Raw genomic sequence first — 11,042 nt, forward strand, 5'->3', positions numbered from 1 at the left:
TGAATATAGAACAGAAAGACAAGATGCTGGTCTCTAGGCGTGCTTGTTCCCTCTTCGCGTTTCTGAACTGCAGCTCTGCTCCTGATAGCTCTGCATGCTCCCCACTGTACCATGGCATGCATTTTTCAGGGTGTTTGCAGGTACTGGGCAAGTCATAAAACTGAAAATCCGACATAGTTTGTACATACAAAGAAAGTGTAGAACATTCCCTTTAAGCTGGGTGTGTGCTACTGCATGCCCATTATAGCAGTACCAGGGTTCCATGCACAGTTACTAAAATCATAAAAGATGGATCTGAGACTGAGGCTTCAGGGTTCACTGTTGAGCTCCAGTGAAGGTTAAAGCTGCAGGCAGCATCCTGTGAGCAACACAGAGGCAGCTTTGTTAAGGAGGACATTGGGAAAGTGAGTCAGTGGGGTGGGTTCAGGAGGATGAGATGGCCAAGGTCGTTCTTAGCTGCTTTGTGAGTTCTAAGCCAGCCTAGGCTACCCAAGACCCTAGCTCAAAAACAAACAACAGGAGTAGTCTGTTTTCATAAGTTGGTACTTTGTCTTTCTCAGGTGACATGATGACATTGCTGATGAAGAAGGACACCTTAACAGAAGAAGAGACACAGTTCTACATCTCAGAGACTGTCTTGGCGATAGATGCAATTCACCAGCTGGGCTTCATCCACCGGGACGTCAAACCAGACAACCTTTTACTGGATGCCAAGGCACGTGAGGAGGAGAGAGTCCTGGGCTTTGGCTGTGCCGTGAAGTGCAGCGTGTCCTGGCTGCAGATAGCAGCTGTGGCTTAGGTTCTTGTGGGTTAATGAAGTTTTCTCTTAGACAGTACAGAAAGTGACCTCTGGAGTAAGATCATGGAGAAATGGCTTTAAAAACTCCCTGTTTTCCCTTTGTTTAAAAAAAAAACCTCAAACATACATAATCTCACATATCATCTATATATGGTGTTCTAAGTTTGAGTTTTTGTAATAACTGCATTAAAAGTTTATAAGAATTTTTTGTTGTTTTGAGAGTTAACATAATTTGACTTACTAGAATTTGTTGTTGTTTTAGGGACATGTAAAATTATCTGATTTTGGTTTGTGCACGGGGTTAAAGAAAGCTCACAGGACTGAATTCTACAGAAACCTCACACATAACCCGCCAAGCGACTTCTGTAAGTTTGCATTTTTCTTTGGTTGAAACTTTGTACTTTTGAAACTTTGGTTATATGTGGAAGGGAGGTTCCCTCCTCCCCCTCCTGAGCTTCGGAGTTTTACATGTAGCTGTGGTCAGTTTCCCCCTCCAGTTACACTTATGTCTTGTTGAAATTAGCATTTCAGAACATGAATTCAAAGCGGAAAGCAGAGACATGGAAGAAGAACAGGAGACAGCTGGTGAGTCGGTCGCTTTCTGAAGAGTGTTGTACCCTGACCCAGAGGACACAGCATGTCTCCGTTTCAGTACACTGACTGGTGCAGGCGGAGTGGTGTGGCCCTGCTTGACTTAAGGACCTAGATCCCTGAAGGTCCATGGGACAGTGACTCCAGATTGCACTTTCTCCCACTCAGACATCTGGGGGACTTAGCAGAGCGGCATGTTTTGTTAAGTGAGAAACTGAGGGAAAGTGAGAGAAACTTGGTAGGAGTTGGGAGGAGGTGCTGGTGGTGGTAGAGGAGGAAAAGAAGGAGGTGGTTCTGGTAGTGGTGGTATCGTCCTTAGAAAAAGCTGTTGAAATTCCTCATTTAAGGATCTTTTATGGCTTTGGCAGAAACTGAAAAAAGGCTGAAGAGGTTGCTGAGAAGGCCCAGTTCTCTAGCTGTCATGGGCTGAGCCACTGAGGACACACACTACGTATTTCCCCTCAACACCAGGCAGATGATCATGAGTTCTTCACATGCTGTCCACCACTTAGTTATGGTTGAAGCCTTCTCACTGTGTCTGACTCCAGCTTTCTTAGTTCTGCCCATGGTTGTCTGTCAGCTGTTAGGCACTTGCCCACCTGCTATCCTCTACCTTGCAGAGCTGTCCTCACAACCACAGGAAAGAAACTGTAGCTACATGTGATTAACTGTCAGTGGAATGGTCTGGGTCTCTTCTGAGATAGGAGGGGATTTTCTTGGAAGCAGTCTCTGTGAGTTAGCAACCTTAGAAGCAGACATAGAAGAGCAGTCGAGCCTAACAGACATCTCCCAAGGAGAATGTCTCATGGAGCTGCAGCTACCCCAGCACTGGCCTTTTCATTCAGATCCTAAGTCTCTGTTACCAGGTCCTCTTGGTATCTTAGCCAGCTGCAAGCTGTGATTCAGCTGGTTTAACTCAAACCTTCCTTTGACTCCTATTTCCACTGTGGCCCTTCCCCTTACTTCCTACAGAGGCCCACAGAGGAACGTCTCTGCTTCTGTAGCCAGTGTTTTCCTTGCCCTGCTGGCGCACTTACTCCTCTTCCTACAGCCACCAGTCTTACAGCTAACCAAGGGAACAGGAAGCTTGGGGTGTGGAACAGTGTGTTAATAGGCAAGCCAGTCCTTCAGTGTTGAGTTTCAGGGCTTTTTCTCGCCCTATACTATTTCCCTCTGGGTTTTAATGAATATAAGAACTGCTTCCTTCCTCTTTGCATTTCTATCGTTAGCCGGGATGTAAACATTTATGATTAGGAAAGTGGCTATGACTTGTTTTCCTAGTTTCTTATACAGTGTCCAACATAAGCAGACACCTTTGTCAGTGTTTGTTCAGTTCAAGTAAACAATGCAGAAGCCATTGACTTCCCATCCCCTGGGACATGCTAGACTGAGAGGTAGCAGCAGTCTGGCGCCTCCAGCACAATTAAATGACCTTTTGCATTTTTGAGCTCATTTGCCAAGTAGTGACAACCTTCATATTCTAGTAAACTTTCAAAGATTTGGAAATGTGCTCAGCTGTGCATTAAGGAGAAAAACATTCTATTTTTAAGTCAGATTTTACATTTGAGAAAAATATTACAGACTTACTATTTTTAAAGGGGAAGAAGTGAATACTGTTTAAAAACGTGGTACTCACCTGTAATCCCACGAGACTGAGTCAGGGGCATCCCGAGTTTTGAGACCTCGTTTTAAAAGTAAATTAAATCATAGCAGAGGATTTCTCCAACTCTGAGTGTTCCCATGCATCAGCTTCTACCTGTGCACAGGGACTCTTCTGTTGGCCGAGAGCCGTGAGCTCCCAAGGGAGAAGCACAGGTGAGGTCATTGATGTTTGGAGCATGCAATTTCTTCAGCCCATCAACTGCCAGTCTGGGGTTCCCCAGGTTCTTGAAATGACAGTCTGCAGTCACAGGTGTCCACTGGTTCCTAGAGTGGTGCCCCTCCTTTAAGAAGTCATTTTTGTAGGATTTGATGTGGATCAAGGAGCATTCAGACAGCTCCTGCTGAGATGCCTGGAACTAAGTTACAAGGAAGGTGCCTCTAGCTTACAGAGCCTGTTCCTTTTCTTATTTTATCCTCAGATCAAGCTGTTGCAGGTTCTCTTACCTGGATCTTTGGTAAGCAGAGCTGGAGTTCAGAGATCCCAAAAGCACGAGTAGTGAGCAGGAAAGTCAGGCCTACTAGACTCAGCCTTTTATTTCCTTTTGAAGTGGACTCAAGCCTCTCCTGGAGCCAAAGTCCCGTGTTGTATGCATAGTGCCTGACTCAGCCTCTGTCAGTCAGCTTTACATGGGACACACAGAGTCACCTATAACTGAAAACTTGTCTCCTCTGTCTAGTGTGTCCTCCTGTAATAAGCCATACTCAGATGTTTTATAAGTGGTTCAGAATGCCAGTTTGATACTCTGCTTCTTTGTAGGCTTACTCCACAGTTGGAACACCAGACTACATTGCTCCAGAAGTATTCATGCAGACTGGCTACAACAAATTGTGTGACTGGTGGTCCTTGGGAGTGATTATGTACGAGATGCTAATAGGTAGGTTCTGTTTGTGTGATGATACACATCTTTTGGTGCCATTGTTTGAACATACTACAGCTATTAAAGACAAATAGAGCACAGTCATTTTGAACCTATTTCTCAGGTGTATCAGAGTTAAATACATATTGATAAATACCCAATAAACTGCCCTGGGATCTTGTGGTAGGAGGTAGTTAATTATCTTGGCTTCCTTTATCAAGTTGGAGATGCAGGGCTCAGATAAAATGAAGTGGGGTTTTAAATCCATGTGGACTTTATTAGTAATTTTATAGTAAGTTGATGCATGAGATATTGCTGTAGAGCACTCAGGGCTGTTTCATTTCTTGTGGCACATATGTTAGGTCTGCTTGAATTGATCACAAAAACTGATAAATTATTGATTCTCTGATGCCCAGGCTTTCCACCTTTCTGCTCTGAAACACCACAAGAAACATACAGAAAAGTTATGAGCTGGAAGGAGACTCTGGCATTTCCTCCGGAAGTGCCCGTCTCTGAGAAAGCCAAGGACTTGATTCTCAGGTCAGTGTCTCTGAGGCAGGGAAGGTCTTGGGAGGAAAAATACCACTGATTTCATTAGTCAAGGAGGTCAGTATAAAGAAAAGTTTTACAAAATTCAAACTTTAAAAAAGATTTTATTTATTTTTATGTGTAAGTGTGTGGTTACCACTTGCCCATGGAGGCTAGAAGATCCCTTGGAGCTGGAGTTACAAATAGTTGTGAGCCACCCAGCATGGATGCTAGGAATTGAACCCAGGCCTTCCACAAGAGCAGCAAGTGCTCTTGACTTCCTATTTCCCCAGACCCTCAAAATGCAAACACTTTAAAAGAATTTTGTGGGAAGATGGTGTTCAGAAGAGAGAAGAGATCTTGTTGGACATCCTGGTGACATTATTAGCAAAGTGTCACTCCTGTCAGACTGCAAGAGCTCAGTGCACAGAGAGGAAGGAGAAAAAAATGGATCAGGAGCTCTTGCCTCAGAAGGGCACAGGGCCTCAAGCAGAAGACTGCCGTGCCAGTGCCTGACGGAGCGATGACCCTTGTGAATGGCCAGCTGGCAGTATGTTGTATGAAATTGTTAAGCTGGACGTGACCTTTGACCCAGCAGTCTCATTTTAAGGAATTTAATTGGGCCTATAACCATGTAGGTGTAAAGGGTTAAGTGTGTTTCTTATGTTATTTTAGTTGTGAAAAATTGAAGCATAATATATAAGTCTTCAGCAGTGGCAGTGGATAGAACAGTCTGATATCTCTGTATGCAGATCTCAAAAAGTTACCTCACAGGAAAATACTGATCAACATTAAAAAATGTTCTTTGTATAGTCAGTGAAGGAAAGGTCTTAAAATAATTATTATTGTGTTAACACAATATCATTACATTTTATTACTGTATTATTAATTGTACTATTACGTTAATATTATTATAAGTTGAAAAGTAGCTTTGGAATGTTTGCCGGTTATCTCTAAAGGATAGGTTTATGGGTAATTTGTACTTTCTCTGTATTTCCCACAGTAGCTTCAATATCTAAATTAAAATGCTTTCTAAAAAACATTCAATGTAATAACAATTAGAGTGTTTGAGGTGAAAATGTGGCTGATGATTGGTTTTCCTTTCTAGATTTTGTACTGATTCTGAAAACAGAATTGGGAATGGTGGTGTGGAAGAAATCAAAGGTCATCCGTTCTTTGAGGGTGTAGACTGGGGGCACATAAGGTATGTTCTGCACCCGGAGCTGACAAACACCAATTTCTGCATTTGGTGGTTAGTGCACTTCTGTTTCTTCTAGACTTGTGGTTCTCAATCTGATGGTTGTGACCCTTTCACAGCTGTCACCTATGACCATCGTAAACACAGATGTTTCCATTATGATTCCTAACAGTAGCAAAATTACAGTTATGAAGTAGCAATGAAAATGATGTTATGGTTGAGGGGTCAGCAGCCATGAGGAACTGAATGCAAGGGTCGCAGCATTGGGAAGGTGAGAACCACACTTAGACTAAGCACAAGAGGTAGGGCTGCCGCCTCTGAGAAGTCACTGCCTCTGCAGCTTCTCAGGGTCTTCTCTGGAGGTCACGCTGTGTGCAGCTGTGATCATCGTCTTGAACGCGTAACTGTCCAACAAACCACTCTAGAAAAGTCTTGCCCACTGTACTGTATGTAGCACAGGACAGGAAACCCAAGGGTGTCTGTCTGCTGTGGCTCTGAACACAGCTAAGTGGATGTCAATGTTTTCATTTACTTGGAAGTTTTACGTGAAGACTTTCTCATGCTTTTCCCCTCCAGCACTGGGGACTGAACAGAGCTAGGCAAGCACTCTACCGCTGAGCTCCAGTCCCAGCCCTTCTTCATGCCTGTTTTGTTTTGTTTAGGTGAAAAGAAAGTTAAAAGAGAAGGTATTTTACTGAAAAGTGGGAGACAGGGAGATCAGATCTATCTAAGTGAATTAGGGCTAGAATTCTAGTGAAGATTAATAAATACAAAGACATCTTCGAAAAAAGAGGGGCACACGTATTTGTGATAAAATCTGAACACAAAGCTTGTCAGTCATATACACTTTAAGAGGACCAGAGAGGTTAGGTTAAAAAAAAAAATCTATTCACAAAAATGCCTTCTTATGCTAAAAACGTTTAACTATAGAAATAGTTAAAATGTCATTTAAAACTTTTAAATTGGCCGGGCTGTGGTGGTATACCTTTAGTCCCAGCACTCAGGGACAGAGGCAGGAGGATCTCTGAGTTTGAGGCCAGCCTGGTCTACAGAGTGAGTTTCTAAGATAGCCTGGGCTACACAGTGAAACCCAAACAACAATAGAAACAAAAACAAAAGCCAACAACTCCTTCAAAACATGACAAAACCCTTTTTATATTTATGTATTTACTTATTAAGTGTGCACCCACACCCCATACCATATCACAAGTGTAGAGGTCAGAGGACCACATTCAGGAGTTGGTTCTCTTCTTCTACCTTGAAGGACCCAGGAATTGAACTCAGATTATCTGTCTTTTCCTGCTGAGCCACTCCAACATCCCCTTTATCAGCCTTTTTAAATTTTTCAATATTTCTTTTAAGAAAAGATTTATTTAGTATGTATAGAGTGTTCTGCCTACGTGTATGTCTACACACCAGAAAAGAGCAACCAGATCTCATTATAAGCCACTAAGCAGTTGCTGGGAATTGAACTCAGGACCTCAAGAAAAGCAGCCAGTTTTCTTAACCTCTAAGTCATCTCTCCAGCCCTGAGGTTTTTATTTTTTCAACAAAAAACCCTGTAATGTCCATGCCTGTACAAGAAGACTCAGTTGAATGGAGAGAATGGGAGGCCCTGGGCTTCTGTGACCCAACTTTTTGGTCCTTACTAGCAGTGTGAGTTTAGGCAGCCACACTCTGCTCTGTGACTGCTTCCATAATCAGTATGCTCTGTCTAGAAACTCTAGCTCAGACCCCATGAGCCAGACACTAACAGTGCCTCAGGGTAAGATGAGAGATGTACAGGACAGGCTCATGCCAGTACTGGGCACACAGTGGGAAGTACTAGGCACACAGCGTGACCTCCAGAGAAGACCCTGAGAAGCTGCAGAGGCAGTGACTTCTCAGAGGCGGCAGCCCTACCTCTTGTGCTTAGTCAAGTGTGGTTCTCACCTTCCCAATGCTGCGACCCTTGCATACAGTTCCTCATGGCTGCTGAATTGCCTTTTGCAGGGAAAGACCAGCAGCTATTCCTATAGAAATCCGGAGTATAGATGACACCTCAAACTTTGATGACTTCCCTGAGTCTGATATCTTACAGCCAGGTAAGAAGTTCACAAGCATACCCACACTGCAGTCACCCGTGAGGTGATGGGCGCGTCACCAGTGAAACCCTTTGCCCTTAGTTGCCTTTTTTCTCTTTCTAGTGCCGAATACCACAGAGCCCGACTACAAATCCAAAGACTGGGTTTTTCTCAATTACACCTACAAAAGGTTTGAAGGGCTGACCCAGAGAGGCTCCATTCCTACATACATGAAAGCTGGGAAGTTATGATGATCACAGTCGCCCATAGCCAGGAGAACTCAGGTAGCTGCATCCGCAGGCTGGCTCGGCATCAGCACCAGGAGCTCTGGGACAGTGCTGCTCTCCAGCCAGAGGAACGACTACAGCTTGGGAATCTGAGGCTGCTATGGCTATGGGAATTGCTCAGCTTTTTTTTTTCTTTTTCTTTTTTTTTGTATTAACTTTATTATACAAAGGTACTGGAACAAAAGAAACAGACATTCCCTCCTAACTGCACTGCCTACGTGCATGTTGAGAGGTCCATCCTGCCCATGTGCTGCGCTTCCGATTGCAACACTAATCCAGCCAGAACTGCATTGCACTGACGGCACCATGACAGCCTGAGGTTGCTCTCAGTGTCCCTGCTTCACTGCAGAGCCCGTGGGTCTAGAATCAGTGAAAAGCCATCTTCTGTAGCTGCTGTTAGTAGAACATTTGCCCTGTTGGTTTGGACATTGTGGGCTCTACATGAAGACAGTTTCTGTACCGGCTCCAAGGAACTTAAGGACGCTGACTTCAACGACATTAGAATTTCCTGTCAGGCTCTCACGCAGACCCTGTGATAGGGAAGATGAGCTTCTGTTAGGGTGAGGGCATTTCTCACCTTCGCTCCGGCATCTCCAAGGCTGACGGTGCTGAGAGATTGTGACTTGACGACTGATGTGCACACATGGAGATGGACCTGAATGATTGTCAGCTACTCACTTTTAACAATGCTGTAGCATTGTTTTAGTTTGAGGATGGTGAGCTGAGTTTCAGAAATGACCATGAAAGCTGCTTGTAGAACCTAGTATGTTTTTATTAAACTATTTTTTTTAATGTCAAACTTCTGATCAGTCAATGGACACTGTGGAGAGCAGAGTGTGGCTCACTGTGGCTTTCTGCAGAGGTGGTACTTGTCCAGCTGGTGACCCTTTGTTCCCTTGATTGCACTAGTGCCATTGTTTTCCAATGAACCAAAGATCCTGAACAGTGGCTGTCAGCAGGGAGTGGAGCTCCGGCTTTACAGGGGAGCTGCGCTCCCTTGACAGAGGCCAGCCCTGTTCACTGTTAGCTCATCACTGTGGTTAAAGCCCATTATGAAATACAGGAAGTGGGTGCTGGCTGGGAGGGTGTGACTGGAGACTGGGCAGAAAAGTCAGCATCAGATTCTTGGGGTGTTTCCCTAAGGATTACATCATCTTTTCTTGCTTAGCATTTTGATTCTGAAACAACTTTCTGAGGAGATGTAGTTTTGTGAGTTGTAGTTGTAGTAACTTCTCAGGGAATGGCTAATGTTTATCATCTATGATTGATATAGTGAGACTTTATGGGAGGAATGCTTCTCCTGAGGGCACTGAGCAATGCCTTGTGACCCCTCTTTCATCAAGGCCATCAGCTCCTGATTTATTTTGGTGAGTCCTTTAAGGCCCCCCCCATTTTGCTGTTGAGTCTGGTAATCAACACCACTTGTTATCTACTGGCTCAGCTGTAGCCTGATCAATCCTATGCCAAGTATTTGGAGAAAGCACTGAAAATGGTAGATAAGCCTCCCTGACTTTAGCTGCCTTAATATCTGCAGGGTATATGAGCTTCTCCAAGTAGTCTGTCTCAAGGGTACTTAAGCAGCAGAGACCCCTGAATATAGGGATTCTACCTTTTCTTTTAGAATGGGACTTTTCTAGTGTGAGTGTCTAGGTTGGATAGGAGACCTTGCCAAATTCTCTAGCTCAGGTGTGATAACTACCTAACTATCGTAGGGTGGGTGTTGTCAATCCAGGTAACTGGGGTAGTTTGAGATTAGTGTACAGGAGAATTACCAAACTTATGTTTCCATGATGTAGGGACAGAGCACTTTGTCTGATCTCTCTGTTGTGGTTGTAAAAGCTGTGAGAGGCAGGTTTCCTGGTGGTGGAGAGGCATTTTGGGAAGTTTGCTTTGCAGCATTAACATGGCTGCCCACTTTTCAGGAATTTCTTGTGGAAGCGTTCCCTAAGCTAGTGTAAGGCCCCTAAAGACTGTCTGCCTGTTGAAGCAAAAATACGAGGCATGGTGCAAATTGTGCAAATAATTTGCAGAGATCCTCTGATACTGACTTTTTCCCATTATACACTTCCCATATTTTAGGTAAATAATGTAATTTAAGTGATAAAACCCTATCTTAATCAACTGGGCATAGTGACATTTTCTCTTAATCTCTATTTTGAGTCTAGGAAGTTTTATTATAAACGGTGGTTTGGGTTTTTCTAAAGATACAGAAAATGTGTATAATCCAGATGTATTGGTTTCCTGATTGAGTAGAGACTTGTACTTTTTCATTAAAACCTTTGTGTTGAAGCAGTTGTTCACAGCTAAGTCTGGAGATGTATGAAACCTGGGCTGTCCAAAGTAAGTTGTGACCACTTAACCACCGATCAGCTGTGTGGTGAAAGTGCCAGCTATGGAATATTAAATGCGTTCTTTGGCTGCTAAGGCTTAAGATAGGGCTCCTTTATTTCCGTATCAGCATAGCTCTTAAACACATGCATAGCTCTGTACAAGCTGTACATTTTAAAATATCTTGAAGCACAGTTTGTTTTGGTGTTGAGAATCTAGTCCACCAGTCAGTCTCTGACAGCAGGAGAGATAGCTAGCCACCTACCTATCTTTTGGCAGTCTACAAGTAAGTTACTTGAGGGTCAGAAAAGGGTCCTGGCACATCCTCTCTTTGAATTGTTAAAATTTGGAAAATTCAAAAGCAACTGTTTTGCTATGATCATGATTATTTCTCATTTTATTTCAAAATTATTTTCTCTGTAGAAGTGCACTTATTTCTGAAAAATCTTAAGCCAACACTTAATAAATATGAGACACTTGAGACTACTAGAAATATTTTAGATTTTTATTACAAAATGTGAGGAGATGAAGGAATAAAGTAATAGAAGTGTATTGTAGTTTTTGGGGGGGTTTTGTTTGTTTTTTTTTTTAAGCAATATAATCCAGCAGTTGTCCAGAACCATCAGGCTTCTGAGCCCATCCAGCGTTTCGAAGACTGTTGGGCAGGGGCATTGAGGGCCTCTTCATTCACGGCACAACGAGAATAAAGCCACGTTTACAAAGCTCTGT

General features: G+C 43.4%; 1 protein-coding gene across 11 annotated transcripts in view; it reads left to right on the forward strand.

Moving 5' to 3' along the window:
- Nucleotides 1-11,042, forward strand: part of Stk38l (serine/threonine kinase 38 like) — a 53,885-nt gene extending 42,843 nt beyond the window's left edge. For 4 of the 11 annotated variants that reach the window (XM_006507027.2, XM_030255360.1, XM_006507032.3 and 1 more), the window contains 8 exons: nucleotides 561-715; nucleotides 1,062-1,164; nucleotides 1,323-1,384; nucleotides 3,810-3,927; nucleotides 4,326-4,449; nucleotides 5,546-5,641; nucleotides 7,628-7,719; nucleotides 7,801-11,037. In XM_006507027.2, coding sequence (XP_006507090.2) covers nucleotides 561-715; nucleotides 1,062-1,164; nucleotides 1,323-1,384; nucleotides 3,810-3,927; nucleotides 4,326-4,449; nucleotides 5,546-5,641; nucleotides 7,628-7,719; nucleotides 7,801-7,949 — 899 coding nt within the window. In that variant the 3' untranslated portion in view covers nucleotides 7,950-11,037. Of the gene's footprint in view, nucleotides 1-560; nucleotides 716-1,061; nucleotides 1,165-1,322; nucleotides 1,385-3,809; nucleotides 3,928-4,325; nucleotides 4,450-5,545; nucleotides 5,642-5,754; nucleotides 6,650-7,627; nucleotides 7,720-7,800 lie in introns of those variants that run through there. The other 7 variants (XM_017321560.2, XM_030255358.1, XM_030255357.1 and 4 more) reach the window with 5 other exon arrangements.

Source organism: Mus musculus, chromosome 6, assembly GCF_000001635.26.
Source record: "Mus musculus strain C57BL/6J chromosome 6, GRCm38.p6 C57BL/6J".
NCBI lineage: Eukaryota > Metazoa > Chordata > Mammalia > Rodentia > Muridae > Mus > Mus musculus.